Below are 27,992 nucleotides of genomic sequence, written 5' to 3'. Positions count from 1 at the left end.
GTGGTGATGTCACTTCCCGTGACATTTCACTTCTGGGCTGGCAAGGAGGCGTGGCAAGGAGGGGTGACCAGCTGATATCACTTCCGGGGCACCTCAAAGCCTGAAAAGTAATTTCAGGCGCTCCTCCACAATCCAAAGATTGCAAAAGGCTGGGCTACAACGGGTTACCCCAGGTGAAAGAGCCTTCTTTGAACTTGAGCAGCGCTTCCACCAAAGGAGACACTGAAGTTGGCGGGAGTTTCCTTAGGTTGGAGGGAAGCTTCCACCTTTGCTTAGGGAAGCGGAAGGTTAACAGAACTGTGTTATTACTTTGCAGCTTTGTTTTGGCACTGGAAATGCAGTCTACCGTGAAGCCCCTTCCCCGTGTTTATATATTCTCCTCCCAGCCCGAGCGCCATATTTCTTCTTCTTTCTCTTTTTTCCCTTTGTTTGCGTTGTAGGAGCCAGTGCATCATCGTTACAAGGAACTTCTGGCCAAACGGACGGAGCTCCAAAAGAAGGTGGAAGAGCTCCAGCGGGAAATCACCAACCGCTCCACTTCGTCCTCCGAGAGAGCAGGCTCTCCCGCTCAATGCGTCACTCCCGTCCAGACTGTCGTGTAGCGGACTCTTTGATTCAGCATTCTCTGGGCCCCGTCTGCAAGAGGCAGCTTACATTTTGGAGAAAAAGGAGGTTAAAAATGGAAATCTCTGAAACTGGAAGGCAGTGTCTCGAAGTCAAGAACGTCTTATTTATTATGCTACGTCCCTCTTAGGGCTTTTAAAATTAGTATTATAACACTATAAAGATTTTTCTGTCTTTTTTTTTTTTGTATAGGCCTCTCGCAATGAGCCCATAAGAAAGTTGACTTTTATAAGGAAGCTATCTGCCCTGGCTCCCAAGGCATAGCAAAAGTATGTGTTTGTGTAGCTCAGAGATTATTCTGGGGTGGGACTGAGTTGCAAGCTGTTGCGCCAACGTCAGACAAATGAACCTGGATGCAAAAGGAGCCCCATGGGGAAATCCTGGTCCCTCGTGCGTCTGCTCCTGTCCCCACTCCCGCCTGCCAACAAGCTGCACCCCAAGACAGTCCCAAGCATCCTGCAGCCCAGCACAAAGATCTAAAGCAGAGGTAGTCAACCTGTGGTCCTCCAGATGTCCAGGGACTACAATTCCCATGAGCCCCTGCCAGCAAACGTGTTTGCTGGCAGGGGCTCATGGGAATTGTAGTCCCTGGACATCTGGAGGACCACAGGTTGACTACCCCTGATCTAAAGTCTGCAGAAAAGGAGAAAATAAGACTTTTTGGTGAGCAAGCACAAGCCCTTAAGTGGCTGAAGAAGTCCTTTGGATTCAAAGCCATCGCCAATGGAAACAACCATTTCGGAAGAGGCGAGATCAAGACCAGCCGCTGGATCCTATCAAATACTTAAGGGAAAGTCAGGCAAGTTTCCGAACCAACCGCCCTGCAGTACTCTCTCCAACCTCCCCCGGTTAGCACATGCGACAGCAGCATCCTAAATGCAAAATTAACACAGCATCCACTGTGTGTCCACACTGGGCATGTTCCAAGAGAGGGCGGGGCCGAGTTCTGTATGTTGGTTGCCCCTGACTGAGGAAGGATCTTTCTGGAAACAAAAAGGGCACACGGGATCATGGGAGAGGACCCGGATCCGTGCCTGCCTTGCAGCATCAAGGGCTAGCAACAACCGCTGCACATTTCTGCTGCAAGAGAGTCTCTTCGACTATATATAACCTCTATATAAGGTTGTCCTGTCATCGGTAGAGCTGTTGCAAGCGTGGTATCGACGAGGGCAGGTACGGCTAGCTGGAGCTGTCTCAGCCAACCGTGTCCCAGCGCTAAGAAAACGCATTATTGAATAAGAGCTGAAACGTCTTCGTATAGAAAAGAGCAAGACCCCTGCCGTGCTTCTCATTTATCCCTTTCTTTTAGATGCAGCAGAAACGTCATAATAGCAATTATCCTCCATCATCATGGCACAAATATCAACAGTGGCCGGGAAAGTGGGGCATCCCTGTGGACTTCTCATGCTGCCACTACCCCTACCTGGAATCTTTCATTCTGCCGTTATCCGGAATCTGCCTGTCCTCCCCCGGCCCCTACCTGGAGTCTACCAGATCTGCCTTAGATTTCCATCACAGCCATTAGCAAAGTGGCTGCAAAGCCTGCGGACATGTGTAGAATGAATTTGTCTCTGGCGGATTTTAAACTTGGGAGGGGAGTAAATATTTACGGTGGAAGAAGCCGGGAACAAGAATCATTCTAACTCGAGGACTTTTCTGCATGGACCGGGACTGTATTCGTTGCACTGCATTGCAGAAGCCAGCGGGAAGGGTGGCATTCTGCGTTTGGATGCTGATCGCTACCACTTCAGTCTGGGAAAACTTGCAGTGGAGTGTTTGAAAAGAGGGTTTTGTACATCGGGCAGGCCCACCTCTGTTGCGTTATTATTATTTATGATTTGATTTATATCCAGCCCCTCACTTAGCATCTTGGGGCAGCTAACAGCACCGGTAAAATACATCATGATTACAATTTTAAAAATTATAAAACCATAATAATATAAAACCAAGACAGTTTATAAGACTAGGATTAATTGCCCTCTAGTCACCAAAAGAGCCGCCCAAAGCTTGTAGGAGCGACTCTTGGTAGAAAGATGAAGAGAAAGGGGTGTGTGCGCATGTGTACACATGTACTATAAAGCCTCTTTGGGACTCCTTCGGGCGGTGAAAAGAGGAGTATAAACACCAACTCCTCTTCTTTTCTGTACCCGAAGGAGCCTCATAGCGGCTTACCTTTCTCTCCCTACAACAGGCACCCTGTGAGGGAAGTGGGGCTGAGAGAGCTCTGACAGAATGGAGACTGGCCTGAGGTTACCCAGCAGGCCTCATGTGTCTCAGAAAAGCTGACAATCGCCTTTCCTTCCTTTCCCCACAGCGGACACCCTGTGAGGCAGGTGGGGCTGAGAGAACCAGGACTGGCCCAAAGTTACCCAACTGGGTGCATGCGGAGGAGGAGGAGGAGGGAGGAATCGAACGTGGTTCTCTCCAAATTAGAGGCTGCCTCTCTTCCCCACCACACCCAGCCGGCTCTTGTGCTTTTGGAATGCTGCTAGAACGCATTCACTGTCGATTGCAGCCCTGAAGAAGCACACCACGTCCCACTGCACCCTCTTTTGACCTAGAGCTCTTTTTTTCACCCTCCCCTGTGGGATTGGAGCAGAGCACGTCAGAGTGGCTAACGTGTGCAAGTTTTGCCAGACGCAGCACCAATGCAAGCCATGATGGTGTAGTGAGTTGCGTTGGAATAGGCCTGGGGAGAGGCAAACTCAAAGGCCACTCAGCCCTGACCCTCACGGAGCAAGTCACGGGGAGAGAGGCAGGAATGAGAACCCTGCTGCAATCCTTGGAAGAAGGATGGGATGGGAATGGGAGAGGGAAGCCTGTGCCTCCAGGAGGAGGTGGTTCGGGGAAGCGCTTGCGGTGGCTGAGCGGGAAGGATGAGGTACAGGTTCTGCCCTGCCTGCGTCTGCTGCTTCCCGAAGGAATCTGCCATCAGCTTGGAAGGAGCCCCAGGTACATGCAAGGTGGTCCTCCAGAAGTTCATGGACTACAATTTCCATAAGCCCCTGCCAGCGTTTGCTGGCAGGGGCTCATGGGAATCGTAGTCCATGGACATCTGGAGGACCACAGGTTGACTACCCATGCTCTAGAATTCTTCTAGACTCGGTCCCACTCCCATCACCACTCCCAGCAGCTTGGAGGCTTTCTGCTTTGACAACAACCTTTGACAACAACCTTTTGCATGGACACAGATTGCCCATTGGTTGCATTGCAATCAAGGCAGGGGTCATGGCTGGGAACTTGATTTGGGGCCACACCTCCCCAAGGAAGGGTCACAGAATCAAGTCCCCTCTTGTTTATTGCAGCATCTGGTCATTACTGGGAGCAAAGTGCGCCCCTATTTTTTTAGGGAGTAGAGGCGCAGAGAAGGAAATGCCCACATGGAGGCAGACTTACTCCACACCGGCTGGAGAATGAGAAAATATAGAGGGGCTGAAGAGACGTCCGAGTCATACTTTTTTCAAATGTTTCCCTGCAGGAAAAAAAAAAACACTAGCGCTTCATGATGAAAGGGGTCCAAACCAGCCCGGTTCTGCTACCTTTCTGCTTGCAAGGCACTTCCCTGCAAGGAAGCATCCAGAGTTTGGAAGTATCCAGTTTGAAGCGATGGTCCATTCATTCTGTTTGTTCTGCTTTCACCGCTCCTGTAGACCGAATCGGGCTGGGTTACCCGGTCTGTATTATGTGAGCTAAGCTTTTAACGATGCCTTTTGTCGGGAGGGAGGGGGAGCAGGTTATGTTGCTGTTTTGAAACTCTGTTATTAACTATGTATAATCTCAGAAAAAGATAAACGGAATACCAAAACTTTTCCCCTTCCTGCCCCTTCCTTGCTTCAATTGATATTCTGCCTTTCTTTTTTATGATCAAGGTAACTGAACACACAGTAGTATAGTAACAAAGTCTATTACCCTGTCACCCTCATCTGTATTTAAAACTCTGTACAAGAGGTTGATTTCACAGGTGCACTAGTCCTTCGACTTACCTGGAAAGATCCCCATTGGCCACCAGCAGCCTGAGCCCAGGACTCCCTCCCCGTTGCGAGTGGAGGGGCAGCTCACCTTGGGCCACGGCAAGGATCTGTGTACCCGCTGGCACCGGTGCCATGGCCCAGGTCTAAGCCAGTCTGCCCGATGGGCCTTCCATCTCCACCGGAACCACGTGGCTCAGCTTGTTCCAGCACTATTTTGATGTCCTAGTCTGCTTCTAGGCAGATTCAGGGCTCCGTAATCAAAGTATAAGAATCACACAGAATCACAGAATCATAGAGTTGGAAGGGGCCACACAGGCCATCTAGTCCAACCCCCTGCTCAACACAGGATCAGCCCTAAGCATCCTAAAGCATCCAAGAAAAGTGTGTATCCAACCTTTGCTTGAAGACTGCCAGTGGCATCTCGTTCATGGAGGAAGTTGACGGTCACCCGCCGATCAGAAGGACCCAGCAGACCATGACTACCTTGGTCACTGCTGTCACATCCGGTGCTCCTGCTGCTTTTACCTGCCAGCCACTTGCGGTGGATACAGACGAATTCTACCATTTTACCATTACAATGATGTGGCCCATCAACTAGCTGTCCCCTTGCCCCCCAAGGTTTTCTGTTTCAGTCGGTGGGAAAACAAGGAGAGGGGAAGTGACTTCTTCTTGGCTAATGAACCTGTGGCTTTGCAGCAGAGCACTGTGGTTTGAAGAACCAGGAGTTAAGTTCTCTGTTGGCTGTATCCATGGCTGTTCGCAGAGTCAGGGAAACCTGTACTGGAGCAACTGGAGAGCTTTTGCTTAGCATGGCTGCTCTGAGTGCTGAAACTGCCCAGTTCTGAATGGCCAAGAAGGGAGATGGAGGATCAACTGACCTTCTGCAAGAACTGCAGGAAGCCACCGTTAAATATCACCTTATCCTATGGTGTACAGTCGCTTGGTTTAACCATGCACAGTAGGTTCTCATAACAACTAATGCTGTATTAAGGACGCTGCTTCTTAAATATGGTGAGACTGCAACTGATCCCAGCAGGTCACAGGTACTAACTGACCACCAATGGGGATCAGGTGTCCAAGCAGGACCTGCTTACACATCGTGGCATTTTTCCATAGTCCAGGATTTTGTGAAACCCTGGGGTTTCTTGATGGCTGCATGTGGGGGAGTGGGGAATCAAACCTGGCTCGCCAGATTAGAAGTCTGCGCTCCAAACCACTACACCAAACTGGACCAAGGTCAGTTCTGACTATTCAAACTGGTAGCAGCTCTCCGGGGACTCAAGTGGAGGCTTTTTATATTCCCTACTTCCTGGTTCTTCTAGCTGGAGAGGCCAGGGATTGAACCGGAGACCTTCCGCGTGCCAAGCAGATGCTCTACCACTGAGCCACAGCCCTCTACCTGTCGAATCAGACCTCTCTGCTTTTCTAGGTGGACCTATTCTCCTTTCATTCACCCATCAACTTGTTGCCTACAAAGGCCTCATAACCTCCACTTACATAAGCCTAATGGTAAAACAGAGTTAAGCTGTGCTTGAAACGTTGGTCTGTTTTCCTGCCCAGCTTTGAAAGCAAGGCTGGAAGATTTCTTCTTTCTCGCTCGGCTCGTGTGCCTTGGACGGCAACCAGCCGCTCAAACCCCGCAGTAGAATCATTGCTCCGTTGCCTCTCTGTGCTAAGAAAAGCCTCCCCTCCTGAATTTCTGGCATTAAAAGGATATGAGAAAGGCCATATCTGAAACTGCCTTGTTCCTTACTATAAATAGGGTTACTGTCTCCCAATTAAGTCACTTGTTAAATTTCCTACTACCACAGAACATATGGTTTACCAGCTCTCCCCTTTCCTATTGTCTCTCCCATTGTAGCATCCCACCCCGTTTTCTGTACAACAAAATAAGCAACGGAATTGTGGCGGGGGCCACAACTGTTTCATCTCTTGCTTTAAGCAAGGGGCTACTGGCCAGCGCCGGTGACCTGCTAACTGTAGCTGTCACTGTAGCTGTAAATAGGTAATAGAGCAGCTTAAATCCATCTTGCAACCCGCTTTTCAAATTTGTTAGACAGATGCAGTCTTTGAGGATTTCAAGTAGTTCTTGGAAAGAGGCATTCCAAGGAGGAAATGGGTTTTCCATTCCACTTGTTCAATTAGCAAGTTGCCTTTATTGGATTCCAATCAAACCTCGGCGAGAACACAGGCCGCTTTGAGTAACTGGTACATTCCAATCATTGGAAATGCTTTCCATTATTAATGTAATAAATAATATCCATGTGGGTGCATGTATAAAGTCTTTTTAGTATCTCTACGAACACCAGAGCTCCTCGCCCAGCGCATGGGAGTTTGCTAAAAACAAGCTGCCCGCACAAAAAAGCACCAGCATGATCTTTAAAAAACGCAAGATGCCCGCCTCCTGCACTTCTGGAAACAGATTAAAAATGAGAAAGAAAGCCCCAAGCTGGAAGCTTCCAAATGGCTATTCAAATTCCACTCTGGAATCATGTTACAAAAGGCTTAAGATTTCCTTGCTCTGTGCAAAAAAACACATCTGTATCCTTCAGCAGAGGTAACATCCGTGGGTTGCAGCTGGCGGTCAAAGGGATTGCAAGCCTGTACACTTCTCTGTGGAACTGGGCCTGCTCCAAGTCGGGTGCCTCTTCCCAGGGTGCTAAGGTGCAAAGGGAGGAAGCGGAAAATGTGCAGAATGTCCTCTTAGGTTTTTCAAACGAAAAGCCGAGTGACCCTGACGGCAGACTTTTAAAAGAGTTGAAAATCTGAAACGGAGCCTTTGTTACCTGTGTGGTACGCGTGCTTTCGGATCAAAGACGTGGGTGACGCCATAACCCCCAAAACACTGTGGGATTTGGAAGCACCGCACAACCTGTGCCCCACAGCTGACAAGTACAATGTGCGTAACCAACTTCGTCCCCCGTGCAGGGAAACAGGACCTCCGCCGTACCGTCTTCGGTTCTCTTGGGTGGGCAAGCCAGCATCCGTTGCCAGCCCCGGAGGAGATCTGCCCCAAGCGAGCAATTAAATTAATTGCTTGGGGCAGAGGGAAGCAGGCCAAGGAGTAGAGGCCCCGCAGCAAGAAAACCCAACAAAAAAAACAATGCAAAAAAAAAAAAAAACCAGTACAGAGAATTGACAGGAAAGGAAAAAGGCTGGAAAGGTATCACAGTGACAGAAGGGTCTTCTCCTTTCCCCTTCCCCCGGTCCCAGCAGGATTGTGGGCTGTAATGCGATCGGGCCTACAGGTGGGAAATTGCAGGGATTTTCATTTCACAAAGTGCGGCTCTGACCTCATCTTGTTGTTTCGGAGAAGCCGGCTGGGCTGCAGTCAATAAGGCGGGGAAGACAGGAAAGTGCAAAACAGAAGCAAAAGAAGATGGGGGGGAAAAATCACACGAGCAAACACCTCAGTAGTCCCAATTGATATCGTCTTTCTGGAGGGAGGTCTGTATGCTCTGCATTTCCCTCAGCAGCTGGAGGCTCTTCTTCCCCTTCTCCCCGGGCTTTGCTTTCGAACCGACGCCTTTTGCCTTTGCCGTTTTCCCTTCGCCGGCGTTGCTTGGCTGCTGAGGGCGACCGTGCTTGGGTTTGGTGTCTCGCCTGTGCTTCTCCAGCTAGAGAGGGACAGAAAGAGGCACACGCGTTGGTCTCAGACGCTCTTCTTTTGCTGGAGAAAGCGTCCTGATTTTCCTGCCAGTTCTGAAACCTACCATATGCGTCCCCAGTCCTCTTAGGAATTTCCTCCCTCCTAACTGAACTACCTCAGCTCACAACATTTTTGCTATTTGTCGGCATCAGAATCACAAGAGCTGGAAGAGACCACCAAGGGCCATCCAATCCAGCCCTGACCCCCTTCTCAGGGACTTAAAAATCACCGCCCCTGACATGCTATTCCAATATCCTCCTCCGATATGAAGGAGGCTCTGTTACATATGTACACTTTCTAATATTTAAGTGGAACCTCCGTTCCCGTAATTTGAACGCATTACTCCTAGACTTTATATCTAAAGCTGCGGTAAACAAGTTGGCTCCCTCTTCAACAGGTCTCCCTTTTATGTAGTTAAACGCACCTATCCTATCACCCTGGCTGTCTTCTCTAAGTTACACATACTGACCTCCCTCCAACCTCTCCTTGTAAGCTATGGATCCTAACCCCCCACCAACTATCAATCACAAAAGCAGCAACATTCAGGGGACTCTCATACAAGTACTAAAGGTCTCCTCCACTCCATCCAGCTGCATCAAGTAACCCAAAAGTGGAACCACAGAACAGGGCTGAAGTGACAAGCATTGCTCCAAGACAGGGGTAGTCAACCTGTGGTCCTCCAGATGTCCATGGACTACAATTCCCATGAGCATTTGCTGGCAGGGGCTCATGGGAATTGTAGTCCATGGATATCTGGAGGACCACAGGTTGACTACCCCTGCTCCAAGAGACCTAGAATGCTACAGAGTCATAGAGTTGGAAGGGGCCATACAGGCCATCAAGTCCCGCCCCCTGCTCAACACGGGATCAACCTAAAGCATCCCGGATAAGTATCTGTCCAGCTGCTTGAAGTACGCCAGTGAGAAGCTCACCACTTCCTTAAGCAGCCCTTTCCACTGTTGAACTACTTGGATTGTGAGCATTTTTTTTCCTGATATCTAGTCAGTACTGTTCTGCATACAATTAAAAGCCATTACTGCAAGTCCTCCTTTGCTGCCAACAGGAACCGCTCCCTGCCCTCCTCCAAGTGACAACCTTTCAGATACTTAAAGGCAGTGATCCTGTCCCCTCTCAACCTCTTCCAGGCTGACCCTTTCCAAGCCCCTCAGCCTTTCCCCGTTGGGCTTGGTCCCCTCCTTGTCACTCTCCTTTGCTAGGTCGCTAAACTCCAATCATGAAAACTGTGTTTGAGCAATTCTACACACTCTCTCTCAGAGGGAGGGAAACGTGTATAGCATTTAAGACGGGGAGAAGACTGCCGCAAGCGTGGCTCACCCGTGCCCGATGCCGCTGAATTTTAGAGATCTGTTCCGCCTTGGCCTCCATCCTTTTGACCAGCCCTTCCCGCTCCCGCTCCAGGTCTTCCCGCAGGTCGTCTGTCGGAGCATCCTGGATGAGTTTCGCTAGCTGCTGGTGATCACTGGCATGCAAAGGGAAGACCAGCTTAATAAGAATGCCTTACCAGAGTGTCTTCGCCGGGGGTGGGAAAGCCCCTCGGGGTGGTGTGAGACGTGCCCTCAAGTGGCAGCTTGGCTAAGAGCAGTGGCCTCTAATCTGGAGAACCAAATCTGATTCCCCTCTCCTCCACGTACAGCCAACCGAGTGACCTCGGGCCAAGCACAAGCAATTAAAGATTTTTACACTGATTAACCCTCTACCTTCAAACAAGCTTAAATTTAAATTCTTTTGGACAAGACCAAATCCTTAAACAGAGGTGCCTTCTTGAGAGATGGAAGGCAGCAGGACATAGGGTTGGGATTTTGCACTGCCCTGGCATCTCACTTGAAGCGTAAACGCTTTGCATGGAGAACCCCCCAGGCAGAAAGAGACCCCGCAAACGGGCAAAATCACAAGGGAAAACATTTCTACTTCTCAGCGTCACATGGACATCAGGCCTCTGGCCAGCCAACTAATCCGCAGACCCCCCAAAGCAAAGGCAGAGGGCCCCAACATTTCGGGCCCCGGTTGCGACTCACAAGCTCATCTGCCCGAGTTCATCCTGCAAGGTCAGCAGCACCTCGGAAAGGTCCCCCTGGGAGGCGGAGCAGACGGACGACTCGGAGGACCTCCGGCCTCTGCTTGCGGGCTTCCCCAACGGGACTTCGCTCACCACACGGTCGTTGCAAAGAGCTTTCGTGTGATGCTTCATGAGGTGTAGGACGTGCTGGACGTTGGCCCCCACAGCGTGGCTGGGGCTGGTGGACTGGAAGAGGAACAGGCGAGGGGTGAAGAGGAGGGAGGCTCTGTGGGAAATTCTATTCCGCTACAAAGTCAACACCTTTTCCACGGTTGTGAGCAGATGAAATTGCCTGTCTAGAACAGCGGTCCCCAACCTTTTTGAGGCTGGGGACCGGCAGGGCAACTGCCCGTCCGCGCATGCCACGCATGCGGGCCTGTGCCCGCGCATTGCACATGCGCACCCGGGCCACACATGCGCAATGCGCGGGCGCAGCCCTGATTCCCTCTTCCCCCCTCCTACGGTAAGAAACTTCCCGGGCCACAAGCTTGCGGCCTGGGAAGTTTTTTACTGCGGGGGGGAGGGGGCGGGGAGAGGGAGCCGCGGCCCGGCACCAAGGCCTTCGCGGCCCGGCACTGGGCTGCGGCCCGCGGGTTGGGGATCACTGCCCTAGAAGACCTCTCCAACAGGAGATGGGTAGGTTTGGACCGTCTGCAGACTGTATGGTCTGACCCTTGCCTACCACCTCTTCCCTTTTACCAAATCTTACCAATCGCAACCATATGTGCATCTCAAGTTAGGGCAACTGCGAGTCCTAACATTGGGAAATCCTGTTTGCCACTAAACCCATTCCCTTGGCCTATCAACGCGTTCAGCTTAAAGTCTGTGAGACTGTCATGTGCAATTCAGATCAGCAGAGTCCTTTCTGGAATAGGGACCAACAGGAAACACGTTTTTGCAATTTGGTTCATGGTTTGTGGTTCGCTTTGCAAACCGAACTGGATTGTGAACCAGTTGAAGTTTAAGCCCCTGCTTGCTTCCCCCCACAGCTTATGGTGAAATAGATAACAGATTTTCTTTCTTGTATTCTGATATATTACTTATTGCTAAAAGCTACACTGAGTAGGTAGAGGTGGCAAAAATATATAATACCAAGTATGTAGTAAGGATGAAATCAATGTAGATGAAAAACAGATTTGTTATGGAATTGTTGAATATCAATGTACCCCAACAAAAGTATTATTTGATTTTACAAGCAGTGTTTTAAAAATTATGAGAGGTGGAGAGAAATCCTTTCTGTTTCATACACCCTGTACTGCATAATTATTTTTGATATATGTAACTGTGATACGTAACCACTTTTTCATTTGTGTCTCCTTCATTTCTTTGTTTCCTAAAAGTAAGAATACATCTTTTTATAAAAGGCTAGAAGATTATATGGTCCTCCATCCTCTCCTGCTCACCCCCACATATCATAAGATAGAAAGGTGGCAGGGAGGAATAGAGAAATTAGATGTTTTAATGCTGTTTTTATACTTATTGTTGCGTATCACCTGAAGCCCATTTCTGGGAAGGGGTAGTATATAAAATTGAATGATAAATAACCCCCTGCTTTCTGCTCCCCGTAGCTTGGGGGGTGGCAGAAAGCAGGTGTTTCGAAACAGCTGAGCAATGGGCTCAGCCGTTTGGCTCTTCATGAACAAGAAACCTGCTTGCTGCTCTTCATGAACAGCCACAAAGGGCATCAAAATTCATGGAAGTTCGTGGCAGTTCTTCAGTTTGCAACCTTTCCTTTCTTAACCACAAGCCAGCCAAAATTCGTGATGGACTGCAGTTCACCAGCTGGTTCATACTCACCCGTAGTCTGAAATGGCTTCCAGATGACAGGGATCTTCCATGCCCATATGGAAGACTTCCCCGCACATTCCTTGACTCAGTCCCCCAGCTGCCCCTCCCCATGCGTTTATTTTTGAAATGAGCAATTGCCATATAGTAGGTGAGGAATGACCTTGGCTGCAAAGAGCTTTAGAGCTGGGTCAACTAGAAACCCTCCCCTGGTGTAGTAAAATCTCAGAATGGCTCCAATGATTTTTAGACCAGAGGCCTTTATACTTGTAAGGTGGGCATTCCAGTTTATGGTCTCACTGTAAGTGATTCGAGATATTTAAATGTACTGCACTGTTCTATAGGAATATTGTGTATGCTCCAAAGAAAATGTTTTGGTCTTTTCCTAAAAAACATAACTTTTGTTTTTGCATAGTTGATGGAGAGGGACTCTTCCTTACTTAAGTACCCAAGTTGTTAAGTAGCTTTTTCAGACCAACTCTTGTAAGGGAAACCAGGACCATGCCATCTGCATAAAGCAGGATAGAGACCTTTTGCTGACCAACAGAAGGGGGTACAAATTCTGGGCCTGATAGTCTTTGCACTATATCATTGATGTAAATATTGAAAAGCAGAGGGGCTAATGCACACCCCTGCAATTTCTTTAGTTAGAGAGCCTGAAGCACCTACCCCTAATTTTTGTGTGGGTGCCTGAGTGTAGTTCATGCATCAGAAACATCAGTAATTGAGAGTGTGTCATTCTAGGCTCCTCACATAAGGAGATTAAAACCCAACTGGCAAGGAACACGGAGAAACCGCTCAAATGGGCCCCATCAAGGTCCACATGGTGCTTCTGGGAAGCCACCAAAAGCACAGAGCAAAGGCAACACCTTGATTCTTTGTCTCCAACATCCTGGTATTCAGGGTGTACCCACAGCTGATCCTCCAGGACCCTATTTAGCCTCTGCATTTTCTCAATCCTCAGGTCCCCTTACCTTTCCAGCTACAAATGGCACATCTCCCAGCTGCAGCCTGTAGTGGGGCTGGGGGTGGTAGTGGGTCATTGCAGAATTGCTCTAAAGGAGAGAAGAGAAACTGTCACAGTGGAGGATACTTCCTCAAGCCCTGCTGGCCCTAGAAAAGAGGCTGCTAGCCTATCTCACATGTAGATGAGTTTACGTGTCTGCACGTGGTGAAAGAACTTCGAGTTTCCCGAATCAGACCCAGAGTTAACTTAGTTTTATTCTACTGAACTCAGGAAAAGTAGGACTCAAAACAACTCATGAATCCCGAACCACAAAACGGCAACCTACAATCTCCGGACTGCACAGAGACAAAGATAGCCCCCTTTATTACCATGTATATATGAACGCGGGAAGCTGACCTGAGACCCACCAATCTCAGTATTGCCTACTCTGACAGGAAGCAGCTCCCCAGGGGTTCAGGCAGAGGTCAGCCACATCAGCTGCTATTTGGTCCTTTTATCTGAAGGGGACAGGGATCAAACCTGGGAACTTCTGCGTGCAAAGCTGACCCTGAGCCACGGCCCCACATCTAACCAGCCACCAGGGGGAAAAGTCCAACCAGCAGGCAGAACTTTCTCCTTTGACAATCTGCTACACAGCACCAGGTAAAAGCACATTTTCCGGCCTGAGCAGGCAGATACACCCTTGTCGTTCTGGCCCAGCGTCCCGCTTCCAAAGCCCACTGCCCCTGGGAGCAACAAAGCAGGGTGTGAAGGCCACAGCCAGCCACTGTTGAACTCTGCTCTCGGTTACAGCAAGTGTGTCCCCAAACACAAGAGGGCTTCTCCCCACGGTGAATTATCCAGACTCCCAGAGAGCCAACCCAACGCTGTGCCTTGGCTCTACCTTATCCAGCTGCTTTGCTTTCTTCTTCATCTTCTTTGGTTTCGAAGGCAGCAACGCCGGCGCCAGCTTCGTCTTCGCCTGCAGCAACTTTCTGTTGGTCTCTAATCCGGACTGCAACTGCAGAGATAAACCCGGAAGTTATTTCTTTCGTGAATCATCTCGAGAGGGGAGGAGCAGCGTCCAAGGAGCAGCACGTAGCCTGCTGGCTTTGCATCACGGTGCATTACCCAGCCTCTTGCTAAATTCATAAAAGGTAAAGGTATCCCCTGTGCAAGCACCGAGTCATGTCTGACCCTTGGGGTGACGCCCTCCAGCGTTTTCTTGGCAGACTCAATACGGGGTGGTTTTGCCAGTGCCTTCCCCAGTCATTATCGTTTTACCCCATAGCAGCAAGCTGGGGACTCATTTTATCGACCTTGGAAGGATGGAAGGCTGAGTCAACCTTGAGCTGGCTGCTGGGGATCGAACTCCCAGCCTCATGGGCAGAGCTTCAGATAGCATGTCGCTGCCTTACCACTATGCGCCACAAGAGGCTCTATTCATAACCCCCCACAATTCCCTTGGAGGGATCCAATTAGGATAAGAGCACGTTTCATTCCCAGGCAAGTTTGGAGAGGATAAGAAAATGGGGCTTCTGCAGAGAACCTGGAAGTTACCTGTCCTGGGCAGGACATGTCCAAAACATACACCTAGACCAGAGGAAATCAGCTGAGAGGAAGGAGATATTGTTGACAAGCTGCAGGCAGCAGAATAAGGAATCAAGCATCCCTACCTGTACTTCTTCCCTCCAATTTGCATCCCCCCACTGAATCCTCAACAAACACCTGAGCCTCCAAACTCTAATGCTCAATGCACTGTGCAACCAACCTCACAGGATGTTTTGAGGCTACGTCGGAAGAGAAGGAAGTGGACCGCATACACACACACACACCCCTGAGTTCTTTGAAGGAAGAGTACGAAGATCCTATGACAATCTAAATTATGACATCTCCGCAGGGGTTACTCCTTCCCCACCACACCCACAAGGAGTACCTCGGCTGCTTTCTCCTGCATCAGCTTCCTCGTGTGCTCTTCCTCTTGGAGCTTCTCCTCCAGTTCTTTCATCTTTTTCTGAATGGAGAAACAAAGCAAAACAGAGAAAGGGCGCAATATGGCTACCGAGTAAGGACCAGGATAGACCAGCGGACATATCTGGATTTGGGAGACTGCAAATCTATCCCGAATCAAACAACTGGTTAATCAAGATCGGAGCTGCCTGCTCTGATGGGCAGCTCTCTAGAGCAGGGGTAGTCAACCTGTGGTCCTCCAGATGTCCATGGACTACAATTCCCATGAGCCCCTGCCAGCAAACGCTGGCAGGGGCTCATGGGAATTGTAGTCCATGGACATCTGGAGGACCACAGGTTGACTATCCCTGCTCTAGAGTCTCAGGCCAGAGGTCTTTCACATCTCCTGCTACCTGGTCCTTCTAACTGGAGACATCAGGGAATGAACCTGGGACCTTTCCCATGCCAAACAGATGTTACGCCACTGAGCTTCAACCATTTATTTATTTTTGTATTTATATGCTACCCTTCCCTGAATGTTCAGGTTGGTTCAAAGGAGATTAAACTGCAGTACCATACACAATAGAATGCAAAACAACAACAATAATAATACAAACTATAAAATTCAATTCAACATTAGTTAAAACAAGCAGCTGCACCGATCTGCATAATCCATCTCCCATTTCAAAGGATGGAAAAGGGGGTCATAATGCAATCTTCAATGAAGTTAAATTGGGTGGACTCACGTAGAGAGGCCAGCAGGTTTTAGATCATAGAGAATCACAGAATCATAGAGCTAGAAGGGATATCCAGGGTCATTTAGTCCAACTCCCTGCACAATGTGGGAAATTCACTACTACCTGCCTACCGACAGTGACCTTAATTCCATGCCCAGATGTTGCCTCCCCCCCCCCCAGAATCTCTGGCCAGTTTGGCCTGGAGGAAATTCACCTTCTGACCCGAAAGTGGTGATCAGCATTTCCCTGGGCATGTGAGATAAGGCCACAAGAGCCAAGCAGGGACACAACCCTTCCTGCCCACCCACTCACATCCTGCCTAAGTTCACAGAATCAGCATTTCTGTCAGATGGCTATCTAGCCTCTGCTTAAAAACTTCTAAAGAAGGAGAACCCACCACCTCCCGAGGAAGCCTGTTCCACTGTGGAACTGCTCTAACTATCAGGAACTTCTTCCAGACATTTAGCTGAAAACTCTTGAATTAATTTCATCCCATTGGTTCTGGTATGACCCTCTGGGGCAACAGAAAACAATTCTGCTCCATCCTCTGTGACAGCCCTTCAAGTACTTGAAGATGTTTATCATATCACCTCTTAGTCGTCTTCTCTCCAGGCTAAATAGACCAAGCTCCCTCAACCTTTCCTCGTACATCTTGGTCTCCAAACCCCTCAGCATCTTCAGAGCCCTCCTCTGGACACGCTCCGGTTCCTCTACATCAGTGGTCCCCAACCTGCGGGCCGCGGCCCGGCGCCGGGCCGCAAAGGCCATGGCGCCGGGCCGCGGCTCCCTCTCCCCGCCCCCCCCCCGCAGTAAAAAACTTCCCAGGCCGCAAGCTTGCGGCCCGGGAAGCTACTTACCGCGGGAGGGCGGGCAGGGAATCAGGGCCGGGCCGCGCCCGTGCAGGCCGCGCCCGCTCGGCCCGATCCGCGGGCGAGGCCCGCGGGCGCGGCCCGATCCGTGGGTGCGGCCCGCGGGCGCGGCCCGAAGCATGGGCGTGGCCCGCGCGGGCGCGGTCCCTGCGGGCGCGACCCGATGCCCTGCCGGTCCCCAGCCTAATAAAGGTTGGGGACCACTGCTCTACATTTCTCTTCAGTCGTGGTGCCCAAAACTGAACGCAGTACTCCAAGTGAGGTTTTACCAGAGCAGAGTAAAGCGGTAACATCCCCTCGCTTGACCTGGACACAATACTTGTAGCTACCAAGTCACACTGCTGGCTCATGTTCAGTGCATGGTCTACTAAGATCCCAAGATCCTTTTTGCACATGCTACTGCCAAGACAAGTCTCCCCCATCCTATAGTGATGCACTTGCTTTTTCCTACCTAAATGCAGAACTTTACATTTTGCACTATTAAAATTAATTTTATTCATTTTAGGACATAATGGGAAAAGTGGTCCCATAGATACCATGGTCCCAGACCATTTACCTTGATCCATCACCAGGTTAAAATCCATGTGCAGGCTAAGAAATTTAAGGAGGGGTGGGTCAGAGACAGGAGGCGTACACACATGGGTCTGATTTTTATCTTTACTCATCAATACTTGCAAGATATCAACTCTTGAGGATTCTGAAGCAGACTGGCCATACCACTGTAGATGGCAGGTGGGTGGATTTGTATTTTCACTGTCTTCTCACATCCCCATGTAAAAACTTCCCACAAACATAACATTTAGCACATCAGAGATAAAGATTACAGCTGTGCTAGTTTCTCTACTTAAAAGAAACTCAGTTGGAGAAAGAACTTTGCAAAATGCAATCCCTCTCCTATGGGCTGAAGTGGTACTCTCCACTCGGCCTCCTCATTCACCAGCATATGCAGCCCAGACCTTAAACAGTTCCAAAAAAGCCCCACTGCAAAGTTCAGACAGGAAAAAGCAGGCTTCCAAAACACTGCCTGTCGGTGAGCAAGGAAGCACACATGTGGTTTCTAAAAAGCCAAAGCCCTGGTGGATCGAGGATCTGCTATTTGGAAACCGGAGCTTATAGACCTTCTGTTCTCTCTTTCCCACCAAGCAGAAGGTAGGGCGAGATTTTAGAGCTGTTTAGAGAAAGCACAGGGACACCTGCAAGATTAGACACTATGAGACGATGTTTGAAATAAAATGGCTTTAAGGAACTCCTGGAAAAGACAATAACGCTAGGTGAAGAGAAGGAAGACTTGGGTTTTGTCCCCTGCTTTTCACTACCCAGAGGAGTCTCAAAGCAGCATAAAATCGCCTTCGCTTCCTCTTCCCACAACAGACACCCCGTGGGGCTGAGAGTGCTCTATGACAGGGGTAGTCAACCTGTGGTCCTCCAGATGTCCATGGACTACAATTCCCATGAGCCCCTGCCAGCAAACGCTGGCAGGGGCTCATGGGAATTGTAGTCCATGGACATCTGGAGGACCACAGGTTGACTACCCCTGCTCTATGAGACGCTGTCCTGTGAGAACAGAGATGTGAATCACATATTTTGTCTTAATCTGTCCTTTCCTTACCCAACTCTCTTCTCTTGCCCGATGCACTCTGCGCCAGGGCCATGCAAGCCTAGGTGCTTGTGAAAGTTAAATGGGCCCTGACCTCTGTGGAGGGAGGGGCAGGACTCAAATGAAACAGAAGACCAACGTAAAACTAAGAGAGGACTGGTGTTTATCAGCTTTGTGGCTCTCGGCATCACACACTTGCTCCAAGTTCGGTTGCTCGAGAACCAGAGGGCAGCAGCCTCACAAAAATAACATGGGGAGGAATCATACAAGAGAAATTGACAGTGAAAACTCAGAATTATTTTGGGTCTAGTTGTTTTCCTAGTATCCAACTGTGTTTCTTGTGGCGCACGGTTGGGGATTTCGGTTCTAGACTCAATACAATTTAGCCAAAGAGATTCTTTAATCTTAGCGAATGGAGCCCCAATGTTACTGCTTCGTCAGAACAGCTTTATCAGTGCTGTGGCCAGCCCAAAGTCACCCAGCCAGATTAGAAGTCTGCCCTCCCAACCAAAACACCAAGCTGGCCCTTAACCAAATTAAAATTGGCACATGGTCATAGCGAGGTCAAGATCGCCTAACCTGACTGGCAACAGCTCTCTCGGGTGTCAGACAGGGGTTCTTTCCCCACACCTATTACCGCATCCTTTTAAACTGGAGATGCCAGCCTTTGAACCTCGGCCCTTCTGTAGGCCAAGCAGATGCTCTACCACTGAGTCACGGCAGGGTACCATATTTAACTTCCTGGTCTTCAAGAAACTACTTCAAAGCACCCTTGCTGTGATGGGCCGAACAGTTTACAATGGTGCTGGGCCCTGGGGATGAATTCAAATCCTGGGCTGCTGTACCTGAGGAGTCAGGTTCACCCACCTCCGCCAGAGACTGCATCGCCGTCAGCCTGGCGTATTCCTTCTCCAGCAGATCCAGCCTCTCCAGCTTAGATTTCACATGTGACTGATCGAGGAGATGCTCGCTTTCTAACGTGGCCTGGGAAGAGAAAAACGGGGTCTTTATGGACCACTTGCTGAAAGGATACAAAAAGCTTCACCGGTCAGATTTGAGGTGGGAAACACAGAAGTGTACGTTCGTGGGTGCATAAAAAGTCAACAGCATTAGTTAGCCGTTCTCTCCCCAAACCCAAAAAGCAATTCACGTAGTTGCCTTATACAGAATTTGCAAGCTTAGACACCATGAAAATGCCCTCTTAAATAAGGCCAACGTCAGCCTCGCCTACTCTGACGCAAAGTCAGAAAGACTGTAAGGCGAAGGCAATGATCAGCGAGGAAGACCAGGTGGCAAGGCAACTATTTAGAAATCAAGAACCTTCTTTATTAAAAAAAAAGAAATTCCCAAACAAAACCTGGTAAGCAAATCTGCTAAGAGCACTCAGGGCATGCTGTGGCCAGGTGAGCCATACCTGCTTCCTCAAGACGCTTGTCTTTTCAAGTTCCGCGTGTTCTATCATTCGCCGCATGTATTCTAGCTGCTTTTCGAGTAAGTTGCAGCGGGTTTCGGCACCGGCCAGCTGAGAGGCCAACTCTGGAGGCAGGGCAACGAGAGGAGGTTAGTTCCCATGGCCAGGAGTTTCCGACAGCCCCCCCAAAGATTAGCTCCTGTGAAATACTCTCCTTCGCCACTGTGGGGTAAATTATGCCCGCCAAAATGAAGCTCCTACTCCCACTCCGTCACGTCTCGATTTTATGTGGCTCTATTCAGCCTTGGGAGCTTCAGGGAAGGAGCCTAGCTTAGTTCCAGGCTTACTTAAGAGGTGGTCGGTTCTCCATCTTTGGAAATTTTTAAACAAAGGCTAGCAGGGGGTTGGACTAGATGGCCTGTATGGCCCCTTCCAACTCTATGATTCTATGCTTTAGGCTGATCCTGCATTGAGCAGGGGGTTGGACTAGATGGCCTGTATGGCCCCTTCCAACTCTATGATTCTATGATTCTATAGATAGCCATCTGACGGAGAGGCTGATTCTGTGAAGGTTCAAGGGTTATAGTAGATGAGCGATTGGGATGTGTCTGTAAGCCGTGACTTCTTCGGATTGGGATGTGAGTGTCCTGCCTAGTGCAGGGGGTTGGACTAGATGACCCATTAGGTCCCTTCCAACTCTAGGATTCTACGAGGTGAATGGGCATGGCACAGATCCAACTGAGGGAGTGGGACCCTCTCGAGTTATTACAATCACTTACCAAGAACCTAGGGGACAAGGGACGGCCTCCTCCAATCCCGAAGGAAAAGAAAACAACAAGGCTCGGAGGGGCAACCAATTGAAGCTGGAGACGCATCAAGAACCAGAAGGGTTGACTGCAGGGACATACGGCCCAAAAGAACAGGCACTGTTATGCCTGGTGCTAAGATAGTCAAACCTGGCCCTGAGCAGCTGCAGATCCATTAAGCGAGAGGCCCGACAGGAAGGCCCATCCTCGACTACTTGACGAGGAGGCCCGACAGTAAGAACAATCGGGTGCTGTGGCGACTGGTCAGCTTCTGGAACTGTGCTCTGCATTCCGATTCTGCTCAAGCCTATCCAGGCAGTAAGGGACTCGCTGATTCCATAGCTTTTCTGACCTACATTGATTTGCTTTCGGACTACGTCGCAAGGAATTCGAGGATTCACCGGAAACGTCGCGGAGAAGACCAGCAAAAGGGGGTAAGCTGCCCACAAAATGAGGTTTCCCATCTTTTTCTGATCTGTGACGGGCGACCGTGAGTGCCAAGGTGGTTCTAGGGCACGGGCCCAAGGCCATGTCGGAAGAAGGCCAGCCGTTTTCCTCTCTTGCCTTATTCTACGTCGCAGGATCGTTGCCGCAAGGACAAAATGGAAAAGGGGCATGTGATGTTGCCAGACGCTTTAGGTCAGAGGTAGTCCAACTGCGGCCCTCCAGATGTCCATGGACTACAATTCCCATGAGGCCCTGCCAGCATTCGCTGGCAGGGGCTCATGGGAATTGTACTCCATGGACATCTGGAGGGCCGCAGTTGGACTACCCCTGCTTTAGGTCCTCACCCGGGAGAAAAGTGGAATATAAAATTTCTGAAAACAACAACAACAAATGGGTGGTGAGCAAAGCCTGCACACAGGAGGAGCACCTTCATTTTTCTTGGCCACCTCCACCTTCGAGTGCTCCTTCTCCAGCAGTTGTTCGCTCAGCACCTTCTTGTAATCCGAGGTCTCCTGCGTCAGGCTTTTCACGCTCTCCTCCGCTTCGAGCCGTTCCAGCTCCAGCCGCCGAATCTTCTCCTGAAGGTTCTTCAGAGCAGAGAATATGGCTGACAACAGGAGAAGCCACACAGAATTAAACCTGCCTGCCGACAAGCAGGCGAATGGAGAGGACAGGGTCTTGAATGGAGAGCGGGGGGACCCACGTCCAAACCCAAAGCCCAACAGCTGTCTTAGGCTTAACAAAGCCTGGGTCCAGTGGCCACCTTTAAGACCAACCAAGTTTTATCCAACATCCAAGCTTTTGTGTGCAAGCGCACTTCGTCAGATGCTATGCACGTGGAAGCTTATACCTTGAATTAAACTCTGTTGGTCTTAAACCTGCCCCTGGACTCAGATTTTATTCTGCTGCATCAGACCAACACAGTTACCCACCTGAATCTGTCTTAGAAGAAGAGTTGGTTTTTATACCCTGCTTTTCACTGCCTAAAGTAATCTCAAAGCGGCTTACAAACACCTTTCCCTTCCTCTCCCCTCAACAGACACCCTGTGAGGTAGGTGGGGCTGAGAGAGCTCTGAGAGAACTGCTCTGCTGGAACAGCACTATCAGGACCATGAGTAGCCCAAGGTCACCTGGCTTGCCAGATTAGACGGCGCCACTCTCAACCGCGACACCAAGCTTAGGATTAGTGACTCTCTTTCATCTGAACTTCACAAGAGCATAGTGAAGCTAATACAGGATAACGTCAAGTATGTTACAAGATATACAATGGACATGTGACCAGCAGAGGGAGGAAGAATGGTGTGGTGGTTAGAGATGAGGATCCACAAGGCCCAGGTTCAAATCTCCACCCTGCTATGGAATCTTGCTGGGTCACCTTCAACCTTCTGCCTAACCTCTCTCACAGGGGTGTTGTAAGGTGTTGCATGAACCTTACGACTGGAGCCTAAAGGTCTAAACTTAGCTACGAGGATGCAACCCCTGAATCCAGAAGAATCCCCAACTTGCTTCTGGACTCAATTCAGAATGCTGGATTTTGAAGCTCGAAGCATACTGGTTTCGACAGATTCATGGAGGAGAGGTTCATCAATGGCTACTAACCATGGTGACTTAAGGGAACCTCCACATTCAGAGGCACTAATCCCTCAAAGCCCAGGATCAGGTGGGAACATCAGGGGAAGGCCACTGTACGAGGCAGGTTGCTGGACTAGATGGACCACTGGCCTGATCCAGCATGACTCTTATAGTCTGAGGCCAAAGTCACTTGTTAGAATGCTTTGCCTCTGACGTCCCACAGTGTCTGTTTACGACTACTGGATAAAGCAGCCTTTTAGTGGTCAGCATTCAAAATTTAGCAAAAGCTGGAAAAGCTCTTATCACTCAGACATGCAAAGCTATTCTCTTACCACAGTCAGCACTGCTTTCTCTAGACTGGCAGCAGCTCTCCACGATCCCAGGCCAGAGGCCCTTCAAATACTCTCCTACCTTGTTCTTTTAAAGTGGCAGAGTGAGAGACCAAGCATTTCTCCAGGGTTTCCTGGCAAAGTTCTTTCCTATCACTAACTGCCTAGTTCTTTTAAATAGAGATGCTGGGAATACAACCTGGGACTTTCTCTGCATGCCCATCAAATGCTCTGTCACTGAGACGCAACCTCTCCTTAAAGACTCTGAAGAAGCATTGCTTAACACGGGGGTAGTCAAACTGTGGCCCTCCAGATGTCCATGGACTACAATTCCCATGAGCCCCTGCCAGCAAATTCATGGGAATTGTAGTCCATGGACATCTGGAGGGCCACAGTTTGACTACCCCTGAGTCAACTAAACATCCCAAAGACTCAACATTTTGCAATTATTTTTCTTGACCTCAGAGACTTGGGGAGGAAAGAAACAAGGATAAAGCAAAGGGGCGAAAAGAAATACCACCATTAAAAAAAAAAGAACACAATCACAAGGTTTCCGAGCCCACTGTATTAAAATTCCACATTTTAGACTGTCTTTTTCCAGATCAGCTGAAAAGATTTTATAAAGGGGAAGAGGTTGGGAACCATGACCCAAATAAGGAGATGGCAATCTCGTGTTGATTTGGGATTATGAATCTTCCCGGCTGATGTACAAACCACCTCCTACTCGCAATGCAATTTAAATGCCGCATTTCCTCTGGGTGGAAACATTACCTCTGCTGTTACTCTCCGGATATGCAATTACTGGCTTGGCAGGGGACCTCCGCAAGTCAGCGTTAATGAAAGGCCTGTGCCTAGGGTACTCCGCAAATGAGGCCGCTGAAAGCCCATCTGTGAACGACGCCGATCTATGACTTCTATGACGAACGCCCTGAAAGAGAGACGAAAATTGTTATTCCGCAGGGGGTACAGGATGTGTTTTCGCCGCTCTTCTTTGGGGCATCTGGTAAAGAGGAAGACTTGCTATTGGGGAGGGGGTCCTAGAAACTGTTGAGAGATCTAAGGAGAACCCATGGACACAAAGAGCAAAATATTCGATGGAAGCGTGACCAGCAAAGAGAGGAAGAAAACAAGCATGGTTTGGCGGTTAGAGACGAGGATCCACAAGGCCCAGGTTCCAATCTCCACCCTGCCATGGAATCTTGCTGGGTCACCTTCGACTTTCTGCCTAACTTCTCTCACTGGGATGTTCTTGTAAGGATACAATAAAGGAGAGGGGAATGACATAAGCTGCTATAAATCCCCACTGGGGGGAAAGGCAAGGTATAAATGAAGTACAGTAAGAAAAAAAAATGAAAGCACAGATGAAGAAGAAGAAGAGTTGGTTCTTATATGCCGCTTTTCTCTAACCAAAGGAGGCTCAAAGCGGCTTATATTCACCTTCCTGTTCCTCCCCCCACAACAGACTCCCTGTGAGGAAGGTGAGGCTGAGCCCTGATATTACTACTTGGTCAGAACAGTTTTATCAGTGCTGTGGTGAGCCCAAGGTCACCCAGCTGGCTGCATGTTGGGGAGTGCAGAATCGAACCCAGCCTGACAGATTAGAAGTCTGCACTCCTAACCACTACACTAAACTGGGTTACAGCCAGAAAAACCTACATTCAAAACATCTTATCGCTCTCAGCTAGGAAAGCAGACTTTCCACAGGTGAGGTTACTCGACTGATGCCAAGTCATGAACATACATGATTCACTTCCTGATGCCACAGTCTATGTCTTCGACATACCCAAAGAGTTTCTTATGAGCTTCAAAGGTCCTGAAGGTACCAAGCACTAAAGAATACAGCAGTGGTCGATAAGCACGTCATTCTTTTGGTTGAATGTTCTGTTTTGTTTTTAGCCTGCTTTTCCTCTGAGCTCAGGTTGGTAGACATTTTACCCTCTCAACAACCTTGTGAGGTAGACCAGGCTGAGAAGGAGGCTGTGGCCCAAGACTATCCAGTGAGCTTCCACGGCGAGAGATGTTGAAACTGGATCTCCCCGGCCGTCCTCAGCTACTCTAACCAATACAACAGGTTGGCTCTCAAACTGTTTAGTACGTCTCCTGCTTCTGCATTCGGGCCTCGCATCACACTAGGGCTGAACTGCAGTTCCCACTAGCAGACGCTCATATCAATCTGCAGCTACCCAGAAGTGGTGGTGTGAACCAAAGCCGTGCTCCGTATCAGATCTGCCAGCCAGATCTGGAATGAAGCCCAACCAAACTGGCAAGACCCTGGGTTGATGCCAGCCTAGGAGACCTCTTTCTCTTTGCACTGGTGACTTATGGTGAGCCTGTAAGGCTTTCAAGACAAAAGACATTTATGTATTAGGACAGACTTTTTGACCCTGGGGAAGCCCCTGGAATAAATTTTCAAGCTTCAGAGAAAGCTGGCCACGCCTCCCTGCCACGTCTCCAGGAAGTGACATGTCACCAGAAGTGACATCATCACCACCCTTTGTCCTCCCCCGCCTTTACTACTACTATAGCGGCTCCACCTCATGTAGCCCAGAAACAAGGGAAGGAGCTGAGAAGATAGCCCGGACCCTCTATGACAGTGGTTCTCAACCTGGGGTCAGGACCCCTTTGGGAGCTGAATGACCCTTTCACAGGGATCACAGCAGGGCGAGCAGCTTGGCCCGGGGGGGGGGGCCTCTGCCACTTTTGCCGCTCCTCCTGCAGGCGCCTGCGCTCAGCCGCCTGCTGCTCCAGGGTGTTCGCCACAGATAAGAGACACCCCGTTGAGCTACCAAATGCATTTCGATGCTGCCTTGGGATGACTGACCTCTTTCACAGGTTCTGCAGAAATTAAGTGGGGCAGCTCCATGTGCAGTGGGCGAAAAGGATAAAGCGGAGGAAGCAAAAAGGAAGGTCACAAAGGCAGTGACGGTAGAGTTTCAGGACGTAATCAATTATGTTGACGGTTTCAATGCAGATCCCTCTAGCTTCACTCTGTTTATCCAGTGCGTTTTACCCTGTCCTTCATTAAAGGAGCTCCAAGCTACAGGCATGTTTTTTTTCCTTCTCTTCTTTGTTTTACCCTCACAACAACCCTGTGATGTAGGGAAGGTTGAAAGAGAATGACTAGCGCAATGTCAACTGGTAAGTTTCACGGCAAGTGGAAATGCGATTCCAGGGTCTCTGCTACACCCGATTCATGGAGAAGATGGCCATCAATGGCTACTAGCCATGGCAACCAAGGGAGCCTCCATATAAAGGCAGCAACTCTTAGAAGCCCAGGAGGCAACGTCAGGGCCTGGCCTGCGTGCCTTGTTTGTTGTCCCTCCAGGACAAACTATTTGGCCGCTGTGTGGAACAGTATGTTAGGTTAGATGGATCGCTGGTGAGATCATGCAGGGCCCTTCTTATATGTTACGGGTGGCCTAACGGACTCTCCAGATCTCTATGGACTACAAGTACCATGAGCCCCTTTCAGTAGGGGTCATGGTAATTGTAGTCCACAGAGATCTGGAGAGCCACAGTTCGGCCACCTCTGCTCTATGTCCTTACAACAAGCTAACGAAGATGAAAGCACTTTCCCATCTCATGACCACGCACACGATATGTTTACTAACAAAAACTAGGCAGTTCTGTGCCCAGATGAGCTTATGCCACGTAATAGCAAAGGTTACAAGCAGAACAAAGTTTGTGTTCAGTGGTTCCTCTAAGCCAAACCAAATTTTATTTAAGGTGTAAGCTTTTGTGCAAAAGCATGCTTCAGATACAGTGAAAGGCTCCAAACATTAGCCTGGATGCAGTGAGTCTTTGGTTTACACATCCTCTGCAATCTGCCACAAAATGCAGAACACAGAGCCTTCGGGGAAAGCGGTGTATAAATGTGAATAAATAAGATAAATAAACACCAGCCATGTTCTTGCGCAGGGAGCATCCATTCTCCACCTCTGCAGTCCCCAGTTCTTTAAAACTGATATTAAGACCAAAATTAAGGTACCCACCCCCTTCCCCGGTTTGTTTAATCCAGTCACTCCATCTCTCAGCCTAATCCTACCACACAGGTTTGTGGTTGGCAGAGAAAGGCTCTCCCAACCACCCTGCAAGGACGACCAAGAGAAAACAAACACAAACAGTTCCAAATAGAGTTGCCAGCCCTGACTTTGGTGAGGGAGCCGGGAGTGGGCACGGAGGGCCCTCAGTAGATCCCAGCCAAATTTACATCTAAATCCGGAAACCTTGATCTGTATCAACCCTGCCACTGTAAGAATGGATGTGGTTAGATTTGTTTAACGGGTTTCTTGTGGACTTTAGTATATAATGTTTTACTGTTTAAAATAATGCTGTTGGCCGCCTTGATCCCTCGAGGAAAGGCGGGCTACAAATCAAAAATAAATTATTTATGATGATGCTATGGAGCCCCCCCCCCCCTCCAAAGCAGCTTATTTTCTCAGGCAACGATTTCTGTCGCCTGGAATAACTCCAGGGGATCCCCAGGTCCCGCCTGGGGACTGGCATCCTGAGCGAGCGTGCCTCCGAGCATGTGAAGAGTGCTTTCCCCCTCACCACCGTGCAGCCTTCGCCTGGAGGCGACCACCCCGCGCGGTCAACTCCGCCCTTGTCCTGTCCCCGCCCCAGGCTCCTCAAGGCGCTCACCGGAGGCTCCAGCTCCCCAGCCACCGCCATGTCGCCAGAAGGCCGCCGCCAAGGGCGCCTGCCCCTTTAAGGACAGGGCCTTCCGCGAGCAGCGCCTCCTGCCTCCGACTTCGGCTGCCCCGCAGACGCCTACAGGGCAGCTTTTAGAGTGACATATGAACTAGCCAACCAGGCAGCAATACTCCGCCTTCCTGCTTCTTACGTCACAGTCAGGGAGGCGGATTGACGGGCCGCCAAGCCAATGAGAACGCAAACTGGCCCTCCGTCGTTCCGGATTCGGCTCTTCTGCCTCCATCCCCGCTGAGCCGGCGAATCGAGACCAAACAAGGCTACGACGCGATTGGTTTTGTTATTCCCTTTTTGTGTGTGCGCGCCTGTGAGCGGAGGCGAGCGGCCTTCCCTCCTGCGCAGGCGCGGGACGAAAAAAGCGACGGAAGAGGAAGGCGGGTGGAAGCGAGCGACTGGAGCTCATGAAATACAAAAAGAGCAGGGCTCGGCGCTGGGCCAATGAGAAAAGAGGGAGGCGGAGCGAGGAGACCCCGAGCTTCCCTATTGGCCCGGCGCGGGCGCGCGCCGGC

The 27,992-nt window shown here is 49.8% G+C and overlaps 2 protein-coding genes across 4 annotated transcripts in view; one reads left to right on the top strand and one right to left on the bottom strand.

Annotated features, from left to right (window-relative positions):
* Positions 1-4,429, top strand: part of MTMR2 (myotubularin related protein 2) — a 49,080-nt gene extending 44,651 nt beyond the window's left edge. For both annotated transcript variants that reach the window (XM_077341489.1, XM_077341487.1), the window contains 2 exons: positions 441-1,111; positions 1,235-4,429. In XM_077341489.1, coding sequence (XP_077197604.1) covers positions 441-602 — 162 coding nt within the window. In that variant the 3' untranslated portion in view covers positions 603-1,111; positions 1,235-4,429. The remainder of the gene's footprint in view (positions 1-440; positions 1,112-1,234) is intronic.
* A 2,299-nt stretch (positions 4,430-6,728) lies between these two features.
* Positions 6,729-27,864, bottom strand: CEP57 (centrosomal protein 57). 2 transcript variants are annotated; one of them, XM_077341490.1, is made up of 11 exons: positions 27,617-27,864; positions 23,542-23,698; positions 21,297-21,476; positions 19,620-19,741; positions 19,073-19,189; positions 14,989-15,066; positions 13,957-14,073; positions 13,081-13,161; positions 10,281-10,507; positions 9,580-9,724; positions 6,729-8,212 (listed from the first exon to the last, which is right to left on the bottom strand). In XM_077341490.1, exons 1-11 carry the CDS (start codon positions 27,707-27,709, stop codon positions 8,006-8,008), a joined length of 1,524 nt encoding a protein of 507 aa, XP_077197605.1. In that variant the 5' UTR covers positions 27,710-27,864; the 3' UTR covers positions 6,729-8,005. The 2 variants fall into 2 exon arrangements, with proteins under 2 accessions (XP_077197605.1, XP_077197606.1); XM_077341491.1 differs by lacking the exon at positions 27,617-27,864 and adding an exon at positions 27,415-27,569.
* Between the last annotated feature and the right edge of the window lie 128 nt (positions 27,865-27,992).

This window comes from Paroedura picta, chromosome 6 (assembly GCF_049243985.1).
Source record: "Paroedura picta isolate Pp20150507F chromosome 6, Ppicta_v3.0, whole genome shotgun sequence".
NCBI classification, from domain to species: domain Eukaryota; kingdom Metazoa; phylum Chordata; class Lepidosauria; order Squamata; family Gekkonidae; genus Paroedura; species Paroedura picta.
Note: the sequence above shows the minus strand (reverse complement) of the source record. Positions and strands in the feature narration are given on the sequence as shown.

What these genes read in the sequence shown, in the direction of transcription:
- CEP57 (XM_077341490.1), bottom strand. Translation starts at nt 27,709, where the DNA reads ATGGAGGCAGAAGAGCCGAATCCGGAACGACGGAGGGCCAGTTTGCGT. An exon ending in TCCGGAGAGTAACAGCAGAG is followed by an intron (nt 21,477 to 23,541) that starts GTAATGTTTCCA and finishes TCCTGTTGTCAG; the next exon opens with CCATATTCTCTGCTCTGAAG. An exon ending in GAACTCGGGCAGATGAGCTT is followed by an intron (nt 9,725 to 10,280) that starts GTGAGTCGCAAC and finishes TTTGCATGCCAG; the next exon opens with TGATCACCAGCAGCTAGCGA.